We start from the raw sequence: 27,971 nt of genomic DNA, 5'->3' as shown, positions 1-27,971 counted from the left end.
CCGATGCGGGGTTCAAACCCTTGAACCAAGAGATCATGACCTGAGCTGCAGTCGCATGTTTAACTGACTGAGCCAACCAGGCATCCCTGTAATGATATACTTTTTAAAGAAGTCTCATTATGGGCTCATTTATATTCATTCAATGTATTTCAATCTATAATGGTCCATATTCTCTTTGATGCTCAAATTGGTATTTTCAAAAATTTTTTCATGTTATTTATTTTAGAAAGAGAGAGAACATGAGCAAGAGGAGAGGAGGCTGAAGGAGAGAGACAATCCCAAGCAGGCTCCTTGCTCAGCACAGAACCCCATGTGGGGCTCAATCCCATGACCCTGGAATCGTGACCTGAACGGAAATCAAGAGTCACACATTCAACTGACTGAGCCACCCAGGTGCCCTGATTGGCTCAAATTGTAACTGGCCAAAGATGTAACTCACTTCTTTGTTTCTGGACAGGACTATATTAATTTTACAACTTTTTATTATTAAAATTTCCAAATACAGAAAATGTTTTATTATTATTATAAAAACACACCAGCATATGGGTATGCAGGAGCCCTGCTCCTCTCTATGTCTCCCTTTCTCTCTCCTTCTGCCCCTCCTGGGACTCTCTCTCTCTGCCCCTCGCTCACTTGTACTCTCCCTCTCTCTCAAAAAAAAAAAAAAAACCACCTAAAATATTTAGAAGGAAATATAAGAGATATAAGAGGAAATTGTCAGGACTGAAGGCTAAGTGAAGCATAAAAAAACATTAAACAACAACAACAAAAGTATCAAGGAACTGTTTCCACATTTAAAACTTGAGGACAAAAAGGGGGGGCTGGCTGGCCCAGTTGGTGGAGCATGCAACTCTTAATCTCGGGGTTATGAATTTGAGCCCCATGTTGGGTGTAGAGTTTACTTAAAAAGAAATCTCAAAATAAAAAGAAAACAGAAAATTAAAGATCTAAGTGGAAATTAATGAACTAAACAGACTATAGAGAAAGTCCGTAAGGGGCACCAGGGTGGCTCAGTGAGTTAAGTCTGTGACTTCGGCTCAGGTCATGATCTCATGGTTTGTGAATTCCAGCCCTCTATCTGGCGCTCTGCTGTCAGCACAAAGTCCACTTAGAATTCCTGTCTCCCTTCAGGGAAATACAAATCAAAACCNCTATTTGTAATAAATAAATAAATAAATAAATAAATAAATAAAAATAAAATACCAAAACAAAAAAAAAAGAATTCCTGTCTCCCTTTCTCTGCCCCTCCCCCACTCACTCTCTCATAATAAACAAAACAAAACAAAAAAACCGAAAGCCTTAAGAATAATAAAATAGATAAGCCTCTATGCAAGATTCATCAAGGTATAAAAGGAAATGTACAAATTACCAATATCAGGAATGAGAAAGGAGACATCACTACAATTACACAAATAATGAGAGGGGAAAAAAGGGAAAATCATGAACCTATTTATACCAAGAAACAGACAATTTAAATGAAATTAACAAATTCCTTTGAAGACACAAATGACTAAAGTTTACAAAATAGATTTAAAAACAACCTATGTAGCCCTATATCTATAATTAAATTTTGAATTAGAAATCTTTGCATAAAGTTACTTACATCTATTGCACCTCTATGATGGACTAAGGATACAATGGTGTCCGATTGCACATATTTTCCCCACTTCACACTGAGAGACGTATATAGTTTGAAAATGGCTGCAAGGTAAACACTAGAACTCAGAGCCTGACTTACTTTTTCATTAGTAAGATGAAAAGAAGATGTAAGAAAGGAGACACTATGTTAATAATTCAATTTCAACTTAAAAGTATACTGTGTCTATACAGTTTCCCACTGGAACAGTACAAAATTTTGAGGAAATATTTTCAATATTATTTACTTAATACTAAATAAGTTACCAATATCATTGATAAATGACTGAAATTCCAACAAATTTCTTTGCTGTTTCATTGCATTCTAGTTAATCAAAGTAGAAATACCAACCAACATTTATTTTAACAATAGGGAAAGATAAGAATGGACATTTTACCGACGATATATGGGTAGTAAATAACATTTTAAAAATGCACAAGGTCATGAGTCATTAGAGAAATGCCAGGTAAAACCACAATGAGATTCTACTACTACATGTTATTAAAATGGGAAACATTAGAAACACTGATCATATCAATTCTTGGCTATTATATGGAAGAACTGGAACTCATTTACTGTTGGGGGAAAGTAGCGTGGTATAACTACTTTAGAACACAATTTGTCAGTTTCTAAAAATCTTTAATATTCACCTGCCTTGTGACAAATGCACTGTACGCCTAGATATTATCACAAGGAAAATGAAAGCATAGGCCCATATGAAGACCTGTACATTTGTGGCCATTGCTTAATTTGTAATAACCAAAAACCCATGTTATATAACATATAAAAAGCTTAAAAAATTATAGTGCATTTGAATAAGTCTTCAGGTAAAATGGTAGAATAGGAAGCACTAGGTAGGCATCTCCCTACCTAGACAACAATTGTATTGGCAGAACGTGTGTATTGCAACTATTTTGGAACTCTGGGTCTATTCAAAGGCTTACAACTTACAGAGGAAGCCTTAAGCAGTAAATTGCACTTAATTTTGCTCAACCTGAGTCCTTAGCACTGTGGCAGCTACCTATCCTTTATCCCCTTGCCCTGTGGCAGACAGCCATTTGGGTGTCCCTGGAGCAGCTTGCATGCAGTTTTGGAGAGCCTGGGTAGGACCCCACTCTCCAAATATTGAAGATCTGTGTGGTGAAAACACTGAAGTGGGCAGCCATTTGTACCACTCTTACCCAATTTTTACAGGCCCCTACCTCTCTGGCTGAAGTGACTTCCAGGGGATTTTAGATGCCGGCACATTTCTTCCGTTCCATTTTTCTTTTTCTCCCGTTGGTAGTCAAATACTTAGGATTAAGACATTTCAAAGCAATCACATATACAGGAGAATTTTAAAAGTCAAGTTAACAGGCTCAGAAGAGTCCTGAGATACACTTCAGGCTGATCCCCAGCAGAGGCGGCCTATGACAATTAACAATATTTTTAAATAAAAACAGCAAACCTTAGGAAAGATGAAGAATCTGATCTCTACAGTTAACACATAATTAAATTTAAATGTCCAGTGCTCAATGCCAACAACAAAAAATCATAAGGCATGCAAAGAAACAGGAAAGCATGGCCCATTCAAAGGGAGAAGAATCACCAGAAATTGTCTCGAAAAAAAACCTGATGGCAGCTCCCATTAGACAAAGACTTTAAAACAACTATCTTACAGATGACCAGATAACTAAAGGCAGACAAGGAGAAAGGCAAGAAAATGATGTATGAACAAAATGTAAATATCACACAAGACATAGAAAACAAAAAGGAACCAAAAAGAAATTCTAGTGCTAAAGTTACGATAACTGAAACGAAAAATTTGCTAGAGGGATTCAAAAGCAGATTTGAGAACATGGAAGAATCCATGAACTTCAAGATTGCAAAACCAAAAGAAAAAAGAGTTAAGAANTCTGCCAAAACTGTCTTTCAAAAATAAGGGAGAATTTAATTTCCAGATAAATGAAATCAAAGAAGTTTATCACTAGACCTGCCCAGCACAAACGACTAAAGGGAGTCGTTCCCCTTGAAATCAAAGGACATTGGAATAACTGTACTCCATAGGAAGGCAGAAAAATAACTTGTAAAGGTAAATACATGGGCAATTTTAAAAACTACCATTATTGTAACTTTGGTTTATAACTTCATTTTTTAATTTCTACATGATTTAAAAAGTGAATGCATTCTTTAAAAGCCATTATTATCATATATTTTGGACCTGAAATGTATNCGCTCCCCCCCCCCCCCCCCCCGCCCCTCCTCTCCTCACTCTCTCTCTCAAAATAAATAAAAACTTTTTAAAAATAAAAAAAAAAAGAAAGAAAGAAAATCCTTAGAAGCCAGAAAACTGGGCTGGGCTGGTATGTTCAAAGTGCTGAAAGAAAAGAAAAATGGTAAACAAGAATCATGTATCTGCCAAAACTGTCTTTCAAAAATAAGGGAGAATTTAATTTCCAGATAAATGAAATCAAAGAAGTTTATCACTAGACCTGCCCAGCACAAACGACTAAAGGGAGTCGTTCCCCTTGAAATCAAAGGACATTGGAATAACTGTACTCCATAGGAAGGCAGAAAAATAACTTGTAAAGGTAAATACATGGGCAATTTTAAAAACTACTATTATTGTAACTTTGGTTTATAACTTCATTTTTTAATTTCTACATGATTTAAAAAGTGAATGCATTCTTTAAAAGCCATTATTATCATATATTTTGGACCTGAAATGTATAAAGATGTAATTCTGTGATATCAATAACTGAAAGGATTGGAGATAGAACTGCATAGGAGCAGACTTTTTGTATGGTATTGAAATTAGGCTAATATAAATTCAAATTCGAGTGTTAATAGTTTTAGGATGTTCAACATAATCTCCATGTAATCACAAAGAAAATAGCTATAGAATATACAGAAAAGGAAATGAGAAGGGACTTAAATCATTTTACATTAAAACAAACAAAATCAAAAGAAGACAGTAATATAGGAAATGTAGACCAAAAAGCCATATAGAAAACACATAGCAAAATGACACAAGTAAGTCCCTCCTTATCAGTAGTTGCTTTAAGTGTAAGTGGATTAAACTCTCCAATCAAAATACAGAGATTGACAGAATGGATGTTTAAAAATGATCCAACTAGGGGCGCCTGGGTGGCTCAGGTCATGATGTCACAGTTCATGAGTTCAAGCCCCTCATCTGGCTCTCTGCCCCTCCTCGCTTTCTGTCTCTGTCGCTCTCTCTCAAAAGTAAACATTAAAAAATTAATTAAAAATAAAAAAGTAAAAAAGTAAAAAAAGTAAACATTNCTATATTATATAATATATTATATATGTTATATATATATTATATAATATATATATGTTATATATATATTATATAATATATATACCAGATAAAATAGACTTTAAAAAAAGCTTTGAGACAAATTTAGACATTTTTATATTATAATTAAAAGGTTCTATACACCAAGACGGCAGAATTATAAACATTTGTGAAACTAATAACAGAATAAGAAGACATATTATAAAGCAAAAATTGATAGGAAGAAATGAATTTTTACAATAGTTGGAGACTTCAGTACCCCACTTTCAGTAATAAACAAAAAGTCAATAAGGAAATAAAGGTCTTGAACAACACAAAAAACCAATCAGATTTAATGGAAATTTACAAAATACTCTAACCAACAACAACAGAAAACACATTGTTCTCAAGTACACATGGGATATTTCCATGTTAGGCTACAAATTAAGGCTCATTAGATTTTAAAAGATAGATATTATGCAAAGTATTTTCTCCAACCTCAACAGGATGAAGTTAGAAATTGATAAGAGGCAAACCAGAAAATCCACAAATTTGTGGAAATTAAAGAACACACACTTAATCAATGGAACAGAGGAGAAATCACAAGCAATCTTAGAGAAAATACTCAGAGATGAAAGAAAACAAAAACACAACATACCAAAACTTATGAGATGTGGCAAAAGTAGTACAAAGGAAGCTTACATTATAAAAGAAAGATCTCAAATCAATAATCTAACTTTACAATTTAAAGAACCTGAAAAGAACAAACTAAACCAAGAGCTAGACAAAAGAAAAAAATAGCAAAGATTAGAGATTAAAGAGAAAGAGAGAATAGAAATATACTACGGAAAAATCAACAAAACCAGAAGATGGTTCTTCAAAAAAATTAACAAAATTGACAAACCTTTAGCTAGAGTGACTAGAAAAGAGAAACGACTCAAACTACTAAAATCAGAAATAAAAGTGGGGAGATTACTACCAATTCTACAGAAATAAAAAGGATTACAAGACTACTATGAACAAGTATACACACATACACACACACACACGCACACACAAAATGGAACTGAGATAAAATAGACTAATCCCTAAAAACATCAATCCTATCAGGACTGAATCATGAAGAGAATATCTGAATAAACTTATAAGTAGTAAGTAAAATGAATGAACAACTAAAAACCTCCCCACAACAAATCAACCTCTGACCCAGTAAGTTTATTGGTGAATTTTACATATTAAAGAAATAGCAGTGATCTTTGTTAAAAATTTTCAAAAACTTGAAGAGAGAAAATTCCTAATTTATTTGCCCTGATGTCAAAGCCAGAAAATGATACAAGAAATGTATAGACCAATATCCCTTATGAACACTGATGTAAATATCTTTAACAAAATACTAGCAAACAGAGCTTAACAGCATACTGAAAGGATTATACACCAACTCTGAGTGGGATTTATTCCTGGAATGCAAGGATAGTTCATATGAAAAGCAATCAGTGTAATACATCACAATAACAGAATAAAGGAAAGAACATATGACCCTCTCAATTGATACAAAAAAGCATTTGACAAAATCCAGCACTCTTTCATGATAAAAACATGAAACCACTTCATATCTATCAAGATAGATACTATTCAGAAATTTTGTAAAAATATATTTTTAAGAAAAAAGTGTTGGTGAGGACGTGGAAAAATTAGAACCCATGTATACAGATGGCAGGAATGTACAATGTTAGAGCAACTGTGGAAAACAGTATGGAGGCTCTTCAAAAATAAAAAAAATATAAGGGCGCCTGGGTGGCTANCCTCCCCTGCTCATGCTGTCTCTCTCTCTCTCTCTCTCTCTCATAGAAATAAATAAAAATATTTTTTAAAAAATAAAGTCAGTTTAAAATATATATATATACATATATATATAATGTATATACATTATATATATATGTGTGTGTATATATATATATATATAATATTACCATATGATCTAGTAATTCCACTTCAGGGTATATATCCAAAAGAATGGAAAGCAAGGTCTCAAAGAGGTATTTGTACACCTTTGTTCATAACTGCATAATTCACAATGCCCAAAAGGTGGAAGTAAATGAAATATCCATTGAAAGATTAATCAATAAGCAAACTATGACACAGAAATTCAATTATTATACAGCCTTAAAAAGAAAGGAAATTCTGACATGTGCTATAAAACATGGATGAACCTTCAGGACATTATGCTAAGTGAAATAAACCAGTCACAAATAGACATATGCTGCACAATTCGTTTATATGAGGCATCTGGAATAAATTTCACAGATACAGAAAGTAGAATGGAGGTATCCAGGAGCTCAGGGGAGAGGGAACATTGGCATTATTGTTTAATGGGTACAGACTTTCAGTTTTACCACATGAAAAGAGCTCAGGATGTGAACGGTGGTGATTAATAATATGTTCTTAATACCCCTGAACTGTGCACTTAAAGATAGTTACGACTGTAAATTTTATGTTATGTGTATTTTACCATATATTTTTTAATAAAGAAAATAAAGAATGAAAAATTATGATGGATTCACTCAATAGAATACTACTCAGTAGCAAAAGGAATGAACTACTCATACATACAGCATGGATAATTCTCAAGATAATTATGCTGTGAAGGAAAGCAGACCAAATATAGGGTATAAATACTTTATGATTCAAGTTGTATAAAATTCTAAGAAAGGCCAACAAATCTATGTTGAAAAAAAGAAAGGGTACATTTATGGTTTTCTGGGAAGGCAAGGAGGGATAGTAAAGGGCACGAGGTAGCTTTGTGGGTGATGGATGGGTTCATTATCATGATTATGGTGTTGGTTCCCTGAGTGTACACATACTGAAAGACTGAAGAAATTGTGCACATCAAATATATACAACTGTTATATGACAATTATGTTTCAATAAAGCATTTAAAGAAATTGTTGCACATAAAAATCTGATCTCTCATTCATTTTAGAAAATTAGAAGATTTAGCAACCTTCTATTCACTCTGACTCTGTCTCTCTCTCTCACCTTGGCAGCAAAAATGGCTGCTATGTCACAAATGCTACATACCTGGAGTACAAGATCTACCTTTTCTCAGCCTCCGTTTTCTTGCCAATGCAGCAATGGCTGTGGCATGAATGGTGCAGAGAGTCTTAGTACCCACAAAACCTTTAGATTTTTGCTCTGCAGGTGGTCTATGTCATAGGACAGAGGCCTGGAGGTCCTGAGAATTTCTACAAAGGCTGAATCCTGCACAGCCACATTCAAGGGAACATCTGTGGATGCACTTTTAGAACAGGTACATTGCCTCTAGTTTGCTACAGCCTCACCGACTCTACTATCACCCCTCCAGCGCTCCCATACAAATTGTGGTCTCAACTGGGTCCAGTAAGACTTAGTTAGGACACCAGTATACCAGATGCTAGACTTCAAGACATATGGCTCCTTGGCAGGTGCCCAGTAAACAGTGTCTGCTCAACAGTACTAGGGAAAGTGAGGCATCCCCTGGAAACATGGGGCCCTATTCATGCAGCTCCCAGATGCAATGGAGGCTATCACACCTGCCCCACCCTCAGGGTAATCTCTGGTTCACAAAACTTCATGCCATTCAGATCACATTTGTCCCACAAAGTCTTACGATGTTCCCCAGGAGGCCTTGCATAGCAACTTATAAAGGAGGCCAAATCTGGACCGAGAGCTGTTCTCCACCAACCTGCTGTCCCCTCTGAGGCAATATGTTTGGAAACCCTTTTAGTTTGGAAGACCTTAACTGTGTTCTCAACCCACTTCACAGTGATCAAAACACATTAGATTAAACGTGGCTTTATCAATAAGGCAATGAAAACTAGGTAGTTGTTGGGATGGGTAATGTGAAGTCTGGATAAATCCATCATGAGCATCACGGAGATCAACCACGTCCTTGAAAACAGGGAAACCTTCTGCAAGCTGCAGCAGAACCCAGCTCAGGTCTTCCTGGTCAAAGATGGGTCATGTCCATAGCTACACTAGTCACAGAGGGAGGGAATGACATCTTCCTTTGGCCTCAGGCTACTCAGGATTCCCTCTTGGAACAAGATGAGGTCCGAACACAGGGACTGGTTGAGACACACTCTTGGAGACCGGTCAATGGAGAGAGCTGAAATGGCTTCTACTACAAATACTCACAGTGAAAAAGTCTGGTAAAGTCCATGGTGAGAAAATGCAACTTTGTTCCAGAAACCTTCCAACATAACTAGCATTCACAGGGAATCTGCCCAGTGTGAACATTGGGATGAACAAGGTTCAGCCTCTGCCTTCAAGGCTTATCGCCAATGCACATGGCTGTGCTGGAGGTGGAAGCACATTCTCTGCACTCCTTTTTCTAATGTGAATTTTTTGATGCCGGACAAGGGTAGGCCTCTGGCTGAAGGCTTTTCCACATTCACTGCACTTATACGGCCTGTCTGGTTTGTGAACCTTCTGGTGCTGCCTCAGATTAGACCTTTGCCTGAAGGTTTTCCCACATTCAAGGCACTCATAAGGCCTCTCACCGGTGTGAAGTCTCCGATGGTTATTGAGGCTGGAGCTTTGGTTAAAGAATTTCCCACATTCGGGGCACTGATAAGGCCGTTCGCCAGTGTGAAGTCTCCTATGGCTACTGAGGCTGGAGCTCTGGCTAAACAATTTCCCACATTCGCTGCACTCATAAGGCCGTTCCCCAGTGTGAACTCTTTGATGCTTCATGAGGTCAGAGCTTCGGCTGAAGGCTTTCCCACATTCGCTGCACCCGTAAGGCCGTTCACCAGTGTGGACTATCTGATGTTGGATAAGACTGGCAATGTGGCTGAAGAATTTCCCACATTCATTGCACTTATAAGGTCTTTCTCCAGTGTGAACCCTCCAATGTTTAATGAGGCTGGAGTTGCAGTTGAAAGATTTCCCACACTCGTTACACTCATGAGCACTTCTGCCAGTATGAACCCTCTTATGATGAATGAGGCTGGAGCGCAGGCTGAAGAATTTCCCACATTCGCTGCACTCATAAGGCTTCTCTCCAGTGTGAACTCTCTTATGTTGAATGAGGTTGGAGCTTTGGCTAAAGAGTTTCCCACATTCGCTGCACACATGGGGGCTTTCTCCGGTGTGAACTCTCTGATGTTTAACGAGACTGGAGTGTTGACTGAAGAACTTCCCACATTCCCGGCACTCATAAGGCTTTCCTCTATTGTGATCTCTCTGGTGTTGAAAGAGGCCAGAGGCATGGCTAAAGAATATCCCACATTTGTTGCACTCATAAGGCCTTTCTCCAGTGTGCGTTCTCTGGTGCTGAGCAAGCGTGGGTTTCTCACCGAAAGCGTTCCTAGGNCTGTGTCTCCCTCTCTCTCTGACCCTCCCCTGCTCATGCTGTCTCTCTCCCTCTCTCTCTCAGAAATAAAATTTAAAAAAAAATTTAACATTTTCAAAAATTCAAGCCCTGGTCATTTGGGGGCCGTTGTTACAGAAATTATTGTTCCTGATTGTCACTAGAGATAGCGATCTGGCTTCCTGAAGTCTAATTTAAGCAGGCTGCTTCCTGAGTTGTTTATTGTAGATAAAGAGGTTGGTTTCCTGGGCAGGTCCCTGCAGGTTGTGGGTCAGAATCCCATTTTTATATATGGTCTGGCCTTTGTCCTCTTGTGTATTCAGTCTCTCATAACCTTAACTGTACCTCACCAAAACACCGCAGCTGGGGTCTAGCGCCCACTCAACTCCATTCAGAGGTCTCTAGAACATCAGAACTCGTAAGGGCCAAAGCCTCACTTCTGCTTTTATATCGAATATTCCTTCTACACCCAACTTCCCCATCTCAGTTGATGGCAATCCATCCTTCCAACTGCTGAAGCCAAAAACCATCCCTTCTCTTTCTCACCTTCCACATCAGAAAATCTGGTCAGCCTGACTTAAAAGATAGATCTCGAATCCAATCATGTCTACCTCCAGCCACCTGCACTACTCATCCAAACTGCTGCAATAGCGGACTCCTTGGTCTTGTTGTGCCCAAATCTCGAGTCCCCGGAGACCACCAAGGAGCCGACACCGACCCGTCAACCGGCTCAGCGGCAGCAGGGTGAAGCCCCAAACAATAGCAAGCAGGGTTTTTATGGGGTAAGGGACGGGGGTGTTACGGTGCACACGTTGTGGGTAGAGCATCATCACATAGGCTCCAATTACAATTGTACAGCACCCATGTTAACAGTTTTGACCATTCAGTACCTGTGAGGTGTCCATTACTTTTGGTGGGACCCAATCATGACCTCTGAGAATCGTTTGAAAATGACCAATTATGACAGGAGCTCAAAGGGCCTACTGGGATTTAGGCAAGCGGTGAGTGATTGGCTAGTTTGTATAAAATAACTGTCTGCAGTTCCCAGCCCCGACTCAGACCACAGGAATGTTACACATTTCTTTTGATTGGCTGATCTGAGGGTGGTCCAAGGGTGATCTGAGGCTTTTCATGGAACTGGGGCTATGAGCACCCACGGTTGCTCTTAATGGAGGCCTTAATCTCAAAATGACGATACTTAGGTTCCTCAGTCTCCCTGCCTCCACCCTTACCCCAAGTCAATTTTCCACTCTGCATCCACAGGGGAGCCTGTCAGGACCCAGTCAGGTGTCTCCTCTTTTACTCTTTTACTCTAAGCCGTCTGTGGCCCCCAACACCATCAGAATAGAGGCCAAGCTCCTCAATCCGCTATTCCGGGGCTCACTGTCTCCCACCTGCTCTCCGAACACTCAGGTCATTCTCACCGCCTTGTGTACACGCCGATACCGTGCCTTGGAAACCCAGCCTCCTGCGAATTAGGAAATGGAAAGCGCTCTGTATAATCGCCGGCCTGGATTCAGCACCCCAGGCAGGGTGTGGCTCTCCTCCAGCGCCCCGACTCAAAAGCCTTAGAGAGGTGGGAGAGGACAGAAGACAGACAAGGCCCACCTCCGCGATCCAGGTGCGGGGCAAGCGAGCACGCACTCACCTGCGCCGGGTCCCTGAGCGCCANCAGCATCATCACAAGTCACAAACCCTTTCGAAGGAGGGCAAATCAGAGACAGCTCTCTACAAGGTAACTTAGGATATTTGTCAAAATACTGAGTCTCATTCAGCAAGTAGCTGCATAGGTAATAATGATAATACACGAGAGCACACTTTTTACCATTTAGATTTTAATTTTATTATTTGAAATACATTACAAAACAGGACAGACTTCACTAAAAAAGAGAACTACAGGCCAATATCCCTGATGAACATGAATGCAAAATTTCTCAACAAAATACTAGGAAATCAAATCCAACAGTAAATCAAATGAATCATTCACAATGATTAAGTGGGACTTATTCCTGGGCTGCAAGGGTGGTTCAATATTTACAAATCAATCAACATGATACACCACATTAATACATGATAAAAACCAGGGCACCTGAGTGGCTTAATCAGTTCAGCATCCAACTTCGGCTCAGGACATGATCTCTCGGTCTGTGAGTTTCAGGACTGCATTGGGCTCTATGCTGACAGCTTGGGGCCTGGAGCCTGCTTGGGCTCTTTCCATACTTTGGCTCTTGTTGATAGTGCTGTTCGACTTTCTCTGTATCCTCACCAACATCTGTTATTGCCCGAGTTGTTATTTTAGCCATTCTGACTGGCATGAGGTGGTATTTCATTGTGGTTTTGATTTGTATCTCCCTGCTGGTGAGTGATGTTGAGCATTTTTTCGTGTGTCTGTTGGAAGCCCTGAATTGCTATATACTTCTGTCTTATGACCACCTTTTCTGCATTGCAGAGGCTTTGGGCTGTGGTGTTATCATTTTCTTTGACTTCCATGTGCTTTTTAATTTCCTCTTTAACTTCTTGATTAACCCATTCGTTCTTGAGGAGGATGTTCTTTAGTCTCCAAGTATTTATTGTCTTTCCAAACTTTATTTGTGGTTGATTCAAGTTTCATAGTTTTGTAGTCTGAAAATATGCACGGGATGATCTTGATTTTTTTGTACTTGTTGAGGGCTGATTTGTGTCCCAATATGTGATCTGTTCTGGAGAATGTTCCATGTGCACTTGAGAAGAATGTGTATTCTGCTGTTTTAGGAAGAAATATTCTAAATATGTCTGTTAAGTCCATCCAGTCCAATGTGTCATTCAAAGCCATTGTTTCCATGTTGATTTTCTGCTTAGATGAAAAACCTTTCAGGCCAAAACCTCTGGGATGCAGCAAAGGTGGTCAGAAGGGGGCAGTATATAGCAATCCAGGCTTTCCTAAAGAAAGAAGAAAGGTCTCAGAATCACAACTTAATCTTACACCATAAAGATCTGGACAAAGAACAGCAAATAAAACCTAAAACCAACAGAAAACAGGAAATAATAAAGTTCAGAGTGGAAATCAATCTTTATTTGGGGGAAAAAAAATAAGAAGAAAAACAGTAGAACAGATCAATGAAACCAGGAGCTGGTTCTTTTAAAGAATTAACAAAATTGATAAACCCCTAGGCAGTTTGATCAAAAAGAAAAAGGTAAAGAACCAAATACTTCCATTGCTGTCAGTGGGTTGTTGAAGTCCCCTATTATTATGGTATTATTGTCAATGAGTTTCTTTATCTTTGTGATTAATTGACATATATTTGGGAACTTCCACGTTGGGGGCATAAATTGTTAGGTCTTGGTGGATAGACCCCTTGATTATGATGTAATCCCCCTCTTCATCTCTTATTACTATCTTTATTTTAAAATCTAGATTTTCTGATATAAGTATGGCTACTCTAGATCTCTTTTAGTAATCATTAGTATGAGAGCTGGTTCTCCATTACCTTAATTTCAATCTGAAGGTGTCTTTAGGTCTAAAACAGGTCTCTTATAAACAGCATATAGATAGATCTTATTTTCTTATCCATTCTGTTACCCTATGTCTTTTGATTGGGGCCTTTTGTCCATTGATGTTTAGAGTACTGAAAGATATGAATTTATTGCCATTATGTTGCCTGTAGAGTTGGAGTCCTTTCTGATGGTGTTCTCTGGTCCTTTCTAGTCTTTGTTCCTTTTGGTCTCCCCCCCCATCTTTTCTCCCCTCAGAGAGTCCCCCTTAAAATTTCTTGCACGGCTGGTTTAGTGGTCATGAACTCCTTTAGTTTATGTTTCTCTGGGAAACCTTTTAATCTCCTTCTATTTTGAATGACAGCCTTGATGGATAAAGAATGCTTGGCTGCATATTTTTCCAATTCAGCACATTGAATATATCCTGCCACTCCTTTCTGGCCTGCCAAGTTTCTATGGATAGGTCTGCTACAGACCTGATCTGTCTTCCCTTGTAGGTTAAGGAGGTCTTTTCCCTTCCTGCTTTCATAATCCTTTCCTTGTCTGTGTGTTTTGTGAATTTGACTATGATATGCCTTGATAATGGTTGGTTTTTGTTGAATCTCACAGGAGCTCTCTGTGCTTCCTGGATTTTGATGTCTGTGTCTTTCCTCCCAGGTTAGGAAAGTTTTCTACTATGATTTATTCACATAAAGCTTCTACCCGTTTTCTCTCTCTTCATCTTCTGGGACCCCTATGATTTGGACCTTATTCCTTTTTAAAGAGTCACTGAGTTCTCTAATTCTTATGTCATGTTCTTTTGCCTTAGTTTCCCTCTTTATTTATGCTTCATTATTCTCTGTAAGTTTGAGTTCTGTATCGCTGATTCCCTGCTCTGCTTCATCCGTCCTTGCCGCCGTGGCATACATTTGAGATTGCATCTCAGCTATGGCATTTTAATTTCGTCCTAACTAGATTTTACTTATTTCATGTCCATAGAAAGTGATTGCGTGCTTTTTTCAACCCCAGCTAGTATTCTTATTATCTTGATTCTAAACTGTGATTCAGATATCTTGCTTATATCTGTTGATAATTCCCTGGCTGTCATTTCTTCCTGTTCTTTCTTTTGGGTTGAATTCCTTCATTTTGTCATCTTGAAGAAAGAAAAGAATTAATAAAATAAAAAATTAAATTAAAAAAATTTTAAACAATGTACACAAAAGATCAAATAAAGGAACCTAAATTCTAGGTGTGTTTTGGTGTGGTAGTTGAAAGAAGCCTGATAGAATAGAGGAAAAAAAGAGAAAGAAAAGAAAAAAGGGAAAATAAAAAAGTAAGAAAACATTTAAATTTTTTAAAAAATGTGTAACACCTGGGTGGCTCAGTTGGTTAAGCGTCTGACTTTGGCTCAGGTCATGATCTCACTGTTCGTAGATTTGAGCCCTGTGTCAGGCTCTGTGCTGATAGTTCAGCTTTGGTGGTTGTGGGGAGGAGAGTGACGGTGCTCCAGTCCCTTCTTGAACCAAGANCCCAGCTAGTATTCTTATTATCTTGATTCTAAACTGTGATTCAGATATCTTGCTTATATCTGTTGATAATTCCCTGGCTGTCATTTCTTCCTGTTCTTTCTTTTGGGTTGAATTCCTTCATTTTGTCATCTTGAAGAAAGAAAAGAATTAATAAAATAAAAAATTAAATTAAAAAAATTTTAAACAATGTACACAAAAGATCAAATAAAGGAACCTAAATTCTAGGTGTGTTTTGGTGTGGTAGTTGAAAGAAGCCTGATAGAATAGAGGAAAAAAAGAGAAAGAAAAGAAAAAAGGGAAAATAAAAAAGTAAGAAAACATTTAAATTTTTTAAAAAATGTGTAACACCTGGGTGGCTCAGTTGGTTAAGCGTCTGACTTTGGCTCAGGTCATGATCTCACTGTTCGTAGATTTGAGCCCTGTGTCAGGCTCTGTGCTGATAGTTCAGCTTTGGTGGTTGTGGGGAGGAGAGTGACGGTGCTCCAGTCCCTTCTTGAACCAAGAGCTGCACCTCGCTCTTTTGAGGGTGTAAACTCCCCGTACCGGGGGCGCAGCCGAAGTTGGTTGCACTCTTCAACCCAGGCCAGTTCCAGTCTCCAAATCCCAGTCCGCGCGCCCCGCTGAAGTTGCCTTAGACACAGCTTCCCAGGCAACCCCCTTGGGCGATTCCAGGCTCCCTGCCGAGCTCTGGGGGCGGAGTCAGAATCGCTGCTTCCTTCTCTGGGTCGGGCTGGCGAGCACGGGCGGGGGCTTGCCTGCCGGGTGCGCTGAGCCCGATTCCGCTGGAGTGAGGAAAACCGGGTCCCTCTATGGCTCGTCACCCGAAACACGAACTCACAGGCTAATAATCCAGTTTTTAGTTCTCTGCCTTCCCTCTGGAGTTCCAGCCAGCCAGGAGCGCGGACGCCCGGTGTCTGCGCGGCTCTTTCAGGGTCCCCAGCCGCCCGGGAGCTACAATGGCGGCAGGCGCGCCACCGCTCTGAAGTGTAGCCTCAAGGAACCAGCACAAAGAAGCAGTTTGTGTGCTCAGCTCCCCCCAGGACCAGTTGGCGTGAGGGGACCTGGTGTGCAGGTATTTGGCAAGTACGGTCTTTCTATGCACCGAGGGGAGGTTTTTCTCCCCCGAGCGGAGGTTTTTCTGTTTCGGACTCTCTCCTTTTCCCCTCTCACTCCCCGTAGAGGGTAGAGGGGGATCGTCTCCCACCCTGGAGTCTCCGATCCCGGCCCGATTTTATCTTCCCCGGTTCGCACTCACGTTAGAAGGCTCTCTCAGTGGATTCTGCGTCCTTTGTCTCCCAATCTCTCAGGTTTTGTAAGGTTTCCAATGGCTTCAGATCTTTTCTGTGTGATGTATGGGCGCGAGTGCAAGTACGGAGCTCCTTACTTCTCCGCCATCTTGCCCCCTCTCCCTGTGCTGATAGTTCAGAGCCTGGACCCTTATTCAGATTCTGTGTCTCCCTCTCTCTCAGCCCCTCCCCTACTCAAACTCTGTGTGTGTGTCTCTCTCTCAAAAATAAACATTTAAAACTCTATAAAAATTAAGAAATGTATACCAAAAAAAAAAAAACCAGAATAAAATGAAATGAAGAAAATAAAATAGACTAAAGAAATTTACAAAAAATAGTAATAAATGTCATATAAAAATTAAAAAAACATTTTTTACAGAAATGGAAAATGAAAATAAAATTTTCTCTTTCTGTATTCAAGACTAAGAAAAGAAAAAAAAAATCATAGGTGGACCAGTGGACAGAATGAAATCCAGATGAAATTACATCCAGTTTCCCCCTCGAATTCAAACTATGAAGCACTTCATAGTCAATAAACTAAGCAGTCAGAGAAACTGGTGGTGGTCCTCTGGGGCTTGGTTGGTGCAGTTGGACGGGGCGTGGTGTAATGGCTCTGTTCTCCACTAGATGGCTGTGGTTAGTTTACTGGGGTGGATAATTGTGGCACATGTATGGATGTATGCACATGCATAGAAGAGGTGAAAATGATGTCACCCAGCTTCTCTGTCTCTAGCATCAGAACTCTGTGCTCTCACCCACCAGCAATCAAGAACCCCTCCTTTGTCTCCAGCTCTGTCCACTCCTGCCCACTTCTACACTATCCATGACCAAGCTGTCAGCCAGCCAAGTGGCACTTTCCTCCCAAATTTTATCTGAGATGGGGCTGTGTTTCCAAATCCCTCACTTCTGAGGGCCCTGTGGCTTGAACCCACTCCGACCCTCTGGGGGAGGGTCTCACCAAGCAATGGCCAGGTGCCAGCCAGCCCCTGGGAATGCCAATGTGACCATACCACTGCAACGGCCCAGAGACTGTGGCCAGGTGCCAGCCTGCCCCAGAAAAAGTTTGCATGATCGTGTAGCAGCAGTGGTTCAGGGACTATGGTAAATCCCAACACACATCTGGCACCAGGCTTCACCCTTAACATCCTTGTTCCAACACCAACGAATGTTGCTGTTCTCCAGGGTCCATTAGGACCTTTGCCTGTGGAGAAGCTGCACAGCCTCTACCAACTGTCCTACCATCAGGGGAGCCACCTCTCCCTGTGTGGCGTGAGGACCTCTTGGACCTTGCTGTGTTCCTGGGGATTCACCCTTCCCACCAGAGCACTGCCAGCTATCGAGCTGCAGAGTTTTTGACTCTGCACTCCCCCTATAGAGTCTTAATGATATTGAAACCCTCTCCTTCTCATTTCTCCTTTTCCCCTTTCTTCTTCAGTTCCTTGTGGGTGTTTCCACTCTTTCTCTTTCTCTGCAGCTGCTTTCAGGGGGAGTGCTTTTCCTGTACTCTCCCCGGTGTCTCAGTCCTCTCCCCACAGACAAAAACAGCTCCCTACCCTCCATAGCTTCTCTCTCCCCCAGTTCACCTCTCCACACTGCATACCTGATGAATACTGTGGCTCAAGTTATGTTGATTGTTGTGTTAATCCTCAGATCAATTTTCTAGGTGTGCAAAATGATTCAGTGCTGATCTAGCTGCATTTCAGGGACAAGAGGAGCAGAGAACTTCCATGCTTCTCCACCATCTTGGCCCCCTTTCCAGAGTCCTCCTATTTTTCAGCTTTTACATTTGACAAAATATGTTTGGGTCCACATACCAGAAAATCTCCTCATACTGATTTCACCCATGAAAAACTTTATGACTTCACCTGATGAGAAGCCCTGAGGTGACTCTGGCTACTGGCCTGGTAGATGTCACCCAGTTGTGTTTGTTTGGTCCAGGTGGTTAGGCAAGTATCCTCAAAGTAATCATAGGATGCTACAGCAGCAATTAGGGTGTCAAGTCCCCATCCCTAGTTCTGTCTTCCCAACTTGGATTACAGGATTTTCCTTCACAATGGCTAGCGGTTTGAGGTCATGAGCAACCTCAGTCAATTATCAGTAGATGTCATTCACCAGTTGATTTAGTCCAGTGTTTTAATCATGCATGGGCACCAGAATCACCTGGGGAGCTTTACAAACTTCTTGTGTTCTGTCCTTATGCCAAGAGATTTGGTTGAATTTGTTCTGTGTTCTGATCCATGGTGAGGTTGAATCCTACTGACTTAACTGGGAACACCTTCCAGGAAGAGTTTTTCCCTTTATGGGGTTTGATGATGGTTTGTGAAAGGTGTATACTCCTGTATACTTGAGACTTTTTTGTCCTTCCCTGTATACCCATGCCTCCATATAATTTTCCATGCACAAGACATCTGGTCCCCAAACCACAGCCAATCTACCCCTGGAGCCTGGGCAAGAAATAAGGACAGTGAATAGAGGCCTCTCCAAAAAGCACCTATATAGGTAAGCGGCTGTGAGTCTGGCAGGTGAGTGTAATGGTAGATGGCTTTCATGGCAACTGACAGAATACCAGGGGATCACTGAATCTGAAATTCCATGGGCAGCTTCTTTTTGTAGTCTTTCCAGGATCTTGGTTGGTTATGGAGAACTCCCAACTATATCCCCCTTGTCTTTCTGCCTCACCACATTCTTTGACTTTATTAGAGTGGAATGTGGTATACTGAGTAAGAGACAAGCTCTAAATGCTTGGCCACTCACCATGCTCATGACTGGGGAAGTTGTATGATCTTGCTATACCTTTGATATACATGTTAGGCTAAGTTAATGCTATCTCTTGTAAAAGATAACTCCAAATCTAGGTGAGTTAATGGATTAAGAGCTTTTTCCTCATTCATGCCATGGTTAATGTAGATCAGCAGGGGAGCTCTGTACCACAAATTTGTTCAGGGATCCAGGTGCATTCTGTTGACAGTATATAGCAATAAGGTTGTTGTGGCATCATCCAACTTGCCAAGGGGAATGGGAGAGAAGGGGAGTACAGATGGCCCTCAATTTACAGTGGTTCAAATTAGGATTTTTCCATTTTAAAATGGTGTGAAGTGATACACATTCAGTAGAAACTGGTCTTTGAATTTTGAGCTTGGATCTTTTCCTGGGCTAGTGATATTGCAGCAGGATACTTTCTCTCGATGCTGAGCAGGGACGGTGAGCTGCACCTTCCAGTCAGTCATGCAGTCCTGCGAGTAAACAACAAGTACACTTACACCATTCTAGCATTTAAAAGTTTTTTAATGTTTATTTATTCTTGAGAGAAAGAGAGAGAGACAGAGGGGGGGTGGAGGGGCGGAAAGAGAGGGAGACACAGAATCTGAAGCAGGTTCCAATGCCCAAGCTGTCAGCACAGAGCCCAACGTGGAGTATGAACTCACAGACCACTAGATCATGACCTAAGCTAAAGTCAGACCTTTAACTGACTTAGCCATCCAGGCACCCTACAACCATTCTGTTTTTCCCTTTCAGTATAATATTCAATAAATCACAAGGGATATTCAATACTTTAGTATAAAATAGTCTATATGATTATTTTGCCCAACTGTAGGATAATATAAGTGTGCTAAGCATGCTTAAGGTAGTCCAGGCTAGGGGCGCCTGGGTGGCTTANAAAAAATTAAAAAAAAAATAAAAAAAACAAAAATAGGTAGTCCAGGCTAAGCTATGATGTGTGATTGGCTAGGTGTATTAAACACATTTTGGGGAACACCAGGGTGGCTCATTTGGTTAAGCATCTGACTCATAATCTCACTGTTCATGAGTTTGATAGCTAGGAGCCTGGAGCCTGCTTTTGATTCTGTATCTCCCTCCCTCCCCGCCTTCCCCAGCTCTCACTCTGACTGTCTCTCTCTCTCTCTCTCTCTCTCTCTCTCTCTCTGAAAAATAATCATTAGAAAAAATGTTTTAATTTAAAAATGCACTTGATGAGTTTATTGGGACATAACTCCATACTAGGTTAAGGAAGATCTGTTATCATATTCACCTGCACACATCCATCACTTCCATTCACAGTCTATTGACAAGAACTGGGTATTGGGCTACATGTTGCATCAGACTGGGAAATGTGATTAGCTTTCTGCCCAAGCAGAAGGGGCCAGCAATATGATGTACATACACTCCGTCTGCTAAACTAGCCTACTTAGAAAACATAGTAATGAGGGGCGCCTGGGTGGCTCAGTTGGTTGAGCATCCAGCTTCAGCTCAGATCATGATCTCATGGTTCATGGGTTCAAGCCCCGTGTCAGGCTCTGTGCTGACAGCTAGCTCAGAGTCTGAAGCCTGTCTTTGGATTCTGTGTCTCCCTCTTTCTCTCTGACGCTCCCCTACTCATGCTATCTCCTTCTCTCTCACAAAAATACATAAAACATTCTCTTTTTTAAAAATTTACAGATAGTTGTCAAGTTGGTTTCCATATAACACCCAGTGCTCATCCCCACAAGTGCCCTCCTCCATGCCCATATCCCTCCTCCCCCCCCACATNTGATATGTCATTTGCCACTATCTTTTCCCATTCCATTGGTTGCCTATTAGTTTTGTGGGTTGTTTCCTATAAAACATTCTTTTAAAAAAGAAAACATAGTAATGATCGTTTCTGCATCATTGGATTGTTTGGTAATGTAATTAGATAAGAGGAAACTTCTCATTAACACACGGTCTTACAGAAAGTAAGTGACAAAGCAACAAAAGTTATGGGTTAGTAATAGTCATGCATTATTAGTCATAATGAATGATATCTCAGACTTCTTTCTGAATTCAGAAAAGATAGTCCTTTCTTTTTCTTCAGATTACTACCTCCAGCTATACTTTGCATCTCACCCTTTTCCACCATCTCTCTCCATTCATTTATTCCTCAGTACATCCGAGCATGCATCCGTCCTTCCATTTGTAAAAAGATATTCAGTAACAGTGCCTAGCCTTGTTATCTTCTTACCCTCCTGTCTTATAAAACTTCAAGGAGATATTTGCCTTATCAGCCACACATCTGGGCTACTCAGGGCAGCTGGACCCATCATGAGGGTAGAGAGGTGCCAATGCAGATCATGACCTCTCTCATGTTCCTTCTGCCGGCTCAGCCAGCGAGGTTCTGGCCACCCCCTCCTCACCCCTAGAGTCTGTCTCACACTTTCATCCCCCTCTGCAGTTTCACATCTTCACTTGAATATTCCAGAGGCACTTCACACTGTCATCCTAAAAGGGGCCTCATGATTTGGCCCACTCCTCCCATCTCCCGATTTTCAGTCAATGGTCTTACCATTCAATAAGTCGAGAAGGCCAGCTACAAAAGTAGACCCTGTGACACTTCAACCTTCTTCACACCCTCTATCCAGCCATTCCTGACTCTTGATCATGTTTCATCACGCATATCTCCCGAATCTATCACCTCCTCCAACTCTGTCAGATCTGCATCGGCACCCTAGTCCGAGCTGTAGTCGTCTCCTGCCTGCGTGAAGCTAACCGAAGTCTAACTGGTCTCCCCATATGTGCTGTGTGCCTCTGGTGGGCTCTGCGTCTTCCATCTGCTTCCCAACCACTCCCCATTCCTCCAGATATCACCTCCTGCCTAGTTGCTGATAACTCAGCATGTGGCCTACTTCACACTGAGAATAGAGGCTATGCACTCTCGGTATTCCTGCTCTTTCACCCTTACAGACTCATCCCCTCAGTTTCCTTCTCACTGCTGCAGAAGAGTTCTTACCCACGGCGTGGATCTCGATCCCACCTTCACCTGCCTTTTCAGGTGTATTAGTTATCTGTGGCCGTGTGGCAACATTACCAGAAACATAGCAGGTTAAAGTATCACCCATTTCCTGTTTCTCATCTGTGGGTCAGATGGTGGGGTCTGCTGCAAGCCACAGTCGTAGGCACCTCACGTGTCAGCTTCCTTCTTCAGATCAAGTGATGGTGGGAGAGACTCCAGCAAGAGGGAAGCGACACACAACCTCATCTCTTACATTCTGTTATCTTACTATATTCTATTCTTTAGAAGCAAATCAAAGTCCTACAGCATTCAGTCAGAGGGCATTGTAACAGGGTGTAAGCATCACAACGTAGGAATTATAGGAAGCCATAAAAAAGAGTCTGTTGCATCAGGGACCTGTGTCTTCCACTTGCTTCTTCCCTCTTCTGTATCTTCACCTTCTCACCTAATTCACTTTCTCTCAGAAACATGGTGAAGTTTCTGACACTTGGGGGAAACATGAAACAAAAAATGCTCTTAGCTCTCCAACAGCTTCTAAATGTTGATGACTCTCTTCCACCTGAACAACCAAGCTTCTGGGAGGAGTTTTCTCATTCTCTAAAGAGATATCTACACAGGACTTCTAGGCCTCCCCTTTACTATGTTTTTACTATTTTCTTTAATTGTTGTACTAAGGTGTAACTTACACATAGTGAGTGTACAAATCTTAAAGGTTCACCTTCATGATATTTTACATACATCAATCCAAGTACCACCACACAGGTCAAGAAATATAAGATTTCCAGCACCTCACAGGCTTCTAGTGCTCCCTCCTTGTTAATATCTCCTTCTACAAAAGTAGTGGTCATTCAACTCAATGACTGTAGATGAGTTTTGAAGACTTATAAATGGACCCCATGGTACATGATACTGTTATGTCTGTCTTCTTTTTATAATCATCATTCCTCTGTGGTTTGTCATGTGGTTGCAAATTTGGAGTTCTTTCTTACTGTGCAGTGTCTCAGTGAATGAATAGATTACATATACCCATTTTACTATTATTTGGCTTGGGCTTCATTTTTTTAGAAAATTGTGAAGAATACAACTATGAATATTCTTGATATTTTTGTTGGGTATAGGCACATATTTCTGTTGGGAATATGCAAATGAGTGGACTGGCTGGATATATGATTAGCTAGGTATATGATTAGCGTCAGTAGAAAGTACAAAACTGTTTCAAAGGGACTGCACCATTTCACATTCCCACTGTCCTCACTGCTATGCAAACTAGAAAGCAGATGGTATTTTCCTCTTTATTCTTTGAGACCCGGTAGTATTTCTCAGCACTGCAGTGCTAAAAATGTTCTTACATTACTGTTGACATCCTGACTGGTAAGTGCAACACCTATAATAATGATAACAGATATTGGTGCATAGTTTACTGAACATTTGCCATGTACTGGACTGATTATTTTCATGATTTTTCTCATGTAACACTGTTATGTGTCCTCCCAAATATCATATGATGGAGCCCTAACCCCCAGTGTGGTATTAGAAGGTCGAGATTTGGGAAGATGATTGTGGTGATTTGGGAAGATGAGTGTGGACCCCCATGATAGGATTAGTATCCTCATAAAATGATGGGAGACCATAATCTTCACTTGGTGTGGTATGTGTGCTGGGGATGATTGGGAGAAGAGGGGGAGCACTCTACTGTCCTTCATATAAGGACAGTAATTCTACAAGATCAGGGCCCTATGCTTATAACGTCATTTAACCTTAATTGCTTCCATAAAGGCCCTACCTCCAGATTCACATGGGAGGTTAGGGCTTCAACACATGAATTTGGGGGGAACAAAAGCATTCAGTCAATAACAAAAGTTCTTTTTGGGTAAATTTGGGAGTGTTCATGTATTTTCATCAGTCATTGTTGGTCATTTGCATCTTTCAGGAAATCTAATTATTATCGTTCAACTTCATCTAATTCTATCCATTACATTTTTAGAATATGTTTTCATCAAAATGGTAAATTTTATGTTATGAATATTTTATCACAATAAATAAGGCTAAAAGGTGAATGGAAGATACTTACATGTTTCTTACATTGTTATCTTTATCACCCAGTGCTTATCACCACAAGTGCACTCCTTAATCCCCATTACCTATTTCACCCATGCTCTACACGCCTCCCCTCTGGTAACCATCATTTTGTTCTCTGTAGTTAAAAGTCTGTTTCTTGGTCTCTCTCTGTTCGTTTCTTAAATTCCACATGAGTGAAATCTTATAGTATTCGTCTTTCTCTGATTTACTTCACTTAACATAATACACTGTAGTTCCATCCACATTGTTACAAATGGCAAGATTTCAATTCCTTCTTATAGGTTCATAATATTCCTCTGTGTGTGTGTGTGTGTGTGTGTGTGTGTGTGTGTGTGTGATCTTCTTTATCCATTCACCAGCTCCTCCTTTGTCTACTGGCCTCTCTGCTACTTCTATCATATGTCAACATTCATACATACATTTCTGAGCTCTCAATTCTGTTTTTTCCTTTGATAGTTTGGCAATTTATCTTAAATCTATACCTATATCACACTGCCTTTATGTATATATAGTATATAATCATCTTAATCCTAATTTCTCAAAGAGGAAGTGTCTCTGTTTTGTTCTTCTGTGGAGATATCCTGGTCTGTTTGTTCCTTTATATAGATTCCATAATCACCATGTCACTATCTTGAAAAAACTCTGTTATGTTTATATCTGAAGTTGCATTGAATTTGTAGATGAATTTAAGGGGAATTTTATATTACTAATCTCCCTTTTCACATAGATCTTCATTAATGTGATGAATTTATAATTCTCTTCACCTAGATGATATATATTTGGTGTCTGTTCACCTAGTCTTTAGTCAGACAAAAGTAGACTCAATATGCCAACCCAGTTGCTTCTCACACCCCCCACTATCTCACAGCCCAGAATCATGACAGTTTGAATCTCCTCTGTCCCTGCCTGCCTCTTCACCCTCATCTCAATCACGCTCTGAGCCTCCTCACTTTTCCAGGAGTTCAGCATTCTGTCAAGTCACGGCATGCTTTTACTTTGTCATCCACTGCAGTTTCTCTCCTAAGTCCTGTCAGGGACCCCTACTCTCCTCTAGAAATAAGCTCCCAAAGAACCTTTTCCAGGTAGTCTCCACTGACCTCTTTCTGTCTTTCATGTGGGCCAAGTTCTGTGTACCTTCCCTGTGCTGTCATACCATGACATGTTAGAGTGCAGTCATTACACACAGGGTAGTCATTACTCTGCCCACCCTCCCCCATTCTGGGGAGTGAGGAGTCGTCTTCACTCCAGATTCTCTATGCCATACCCCAGCTTTTCTTCCTGGGGTAACTTTTAAAGATGTCAAGAATCCATGGATTAGTGAAGAAAGAAATTATAAACCTGAGCTTAATAGATGTATAAATGCCACAGGCATTAGAGGGATTTGATTTCATCTTCATTCTTCCACTCAAATGGTAATTCTGTTTGTTCTGTGTTGTCATCGCTAATAGACACCTTTCTGTATTGGATTTTCTTCAGGTGAAAAAGCAAAACCTGAAACCACAGAGTTTACTGCTTCTCAGCTGGCCTTCACTGAGGAAGCCCCTTTTGAGGAACAAATGACACAGGGAGCCTCTAGGGATTCCAGGTTGGGGCAAGCAAGGGAACATTAAAGTTATCAGAAATGCAGGAAGGGAACTTGAGGCCAAGAACAGACCCCCACAAGGATACCTGCCTAGGAAGTTGAGCCATAAAGATGATGATTTGGAGAAAGACGATAGTTTGTGTTTAACAGTTTTACAGGAGTGAGTCAGTATACAAAATGATCTATGTGAACAAGAGTCCCAAGGACCCAGAAAAGACCCTGTGACTGATGCAATAAATAACCTGTGTAAATGCAAAGAATATAGAAAAGGCTTTAACAAGAATTGGGTCCTCGTTTGGTATTAACAGATTCATGCTGGAGTGAAGCCCTATAAATGCAATGAATGTGGGAAAGCCTGCTGTTATATGGCAGACTTTGTTCAGCATATGAGGTTTCATACTGGGAAAAAACAAGGCCTTCAAACGCAGGTCTCATCTCACAGAGCACCAGCGCATTCACACTGGAGATAAACCCTATGAGTGCAAAGAATGTGGGAAAACTTTCACCCACCGCTCCTCTTTTACCCAGCATAATATGACGCACACTAGAAAAAAAGACCTTTTTGTGCAAAGAATGTGGGAAAGCTTTCTACTACAGCTCTTCCTTTGCTCAACACATGAGGATTCACACTGAAGGGAACCCTATGCGTGCAGAGAATGCGGAAGGGCCTTCACACACCGCTCCACTTTTATCCAGCATAATATGAGCCACACGGGAGAAAAACCCTTCCTGTGCAAAGAATGTGGAAAAGCTTTTTGCCTCAACTCATCCTTTATTCAGTATATGAGGATTCACACTGAAGGGAACCCTATGCGTGCAGAGAATGCGGAAGGGCCTTCACACACCGCTCCACTTTTGTCCGGCATAAGAGGACTCATACTGGAGAGAAGCCCTTTCAATGCAAGGAGTGTGGGAAAGCCTTTTGTGACAGCTCTTCCTTAATTCAACACGTGAGGATTCACACTGGTGAGAGGCCCTATGAATGTGATGAATGTGGAAAGGCCTTTACACACCACTCGGTTTTTATCCGACATAATAGAACCCACAGTGGAGAAAAACCCTTGGAGTGTAAAGAATGTGCAAAAGCCTTTTACTATAGCTCTTCTTTTACTCGACACATGAGGATTCACACTGGCGAGAAGCCCTATGTATGCAGAGAATGCGGAAAGGCCTTTACCCAACCTGCAAATTTTGTTCGTCATAATAGGATCCACACTGGCGAAAAACCATATGAATGCAGACTGTCAGAAGGCCTTTTGTGACAACTTTGCCTTAACTCAACACATGAGAACTCACACTGGAGAGAAACCCAGTGTGTATGTGGAAAAACCTTCAGCTACACTTTATCCTTTATGCACCATTGAAACATTTATACCAGAGTTTAAAGCCCTTTGCATGTTGATTACTTCAATTTTAATGATCTCATACTGATGAAATACCTTTCCTTTTGAATATAACTATTCAGGAAAAACTTTTGGCCAGAGAAATATTTTGCTCTCTGATAATTCATATGGAAGAGAAACATCATAATTGTCATCCCATGAAAGCTTTTGTGGCAGGTCATCTCAAGTGTCATATTAGAAATTGAAGCAGCCTAGAGCCTTGCACTACCCCTGATAATCATCCACAAGAGAGACCCAGTAGTTGTGCATTTGAAAAAAAGTGTCAGCAATTTTCCTATGTTTATATTATAAAACCATCTCAGTACAGTGAGAGTTAGGGGAGACATATAGAAGAGAAAGGAAAAAGAAATGAGCGTGTAGCTTCTTTCCAATCCCTGCCAAGCTTGTGATAATTTGTCATTGGGTTTGGGGTGGAGGATATTGGGGGGATGAGAGATAAAAAGACCACATCCTCTTTATGTGTTTTTTTATATACCCATAGTCAGGAGAGTTGGACCATTGAAGGCAGCTCTGCTGCCAAAGTTTTCTGAAAACATTTTTTTTATTCTATAACATTATTTTTTACCCATGAAGAGCATAAATGTTGTGAGAAATTTGGAGTCATGAAATACATAAATACACACACACACACAC

General features: G+C 40.6%; 2 protein-coding genes across 2 annotated transcripts in view; one reads left to right on the top strand and one right to left on the bottom strand.

The window, feature by feature from the left end:
* Positions 1 to 27,240, top strand: part of ZNF30 (zinc finger protein 30) — a 33,944-nt gene extending 6,704 nt beyond the window's left edge. Inside the window, 3 exon segments of the mRNA XM_077754666.1 lie at positions 26,350 to 26,474; positions 26,643 to 26,731; positions 26,734 to 27,240. Of these exon segments, the coding sequence (XP_077610792.1) occupies positions 26,350 to 26,474; positions 26,643 to 26,731; positions 26,734 to 27,197 (678 nt within the window). The 3' untranslated portion in view covers positions 27,198 to 27,240.
* LOC144223873 (uncharacterized) overlaps positions 6,891 to 27,971 on the bottom strand; it is a 45,573-nt gene continuing 24,492 nt past the window's right edge. The window contains exon 5 of the mRNA XM_077754673.1: positions 6,891 to 10,120. Within this exon, the coding sequence (XP_077610799.1) occupies positions 9,204 to 10,120 (917 nt within the window). The 3' untranslated portion in view covers positions 6,891 to 9,203. The remainder of the gene's footprint in view (positions 10,121 to 27,971) is intronic.

The sequence above is a fragment of the Crocuta crocuta genome, unplaced genomic scaffold, assembly GCF_008692635.1.
Source record: "Crocuta crocuta isolate KB4526 unplaced genomic scaffold, BGI_CrCroc_1.0 scaffold121, whole genome shotgun sequence".
Classification (NCBI taxonomy): Eukaryota; Metazoa; Chordata; class Mammalia; order Carnivora; family Hyaenidae; genus Crocuta; species Crocuta crocuta.
The sequence above is the reverse complement of the archived record's forward strand: the minus strand, read 5'-3'. Positions and strand labels throughout refer to the sequence as shown.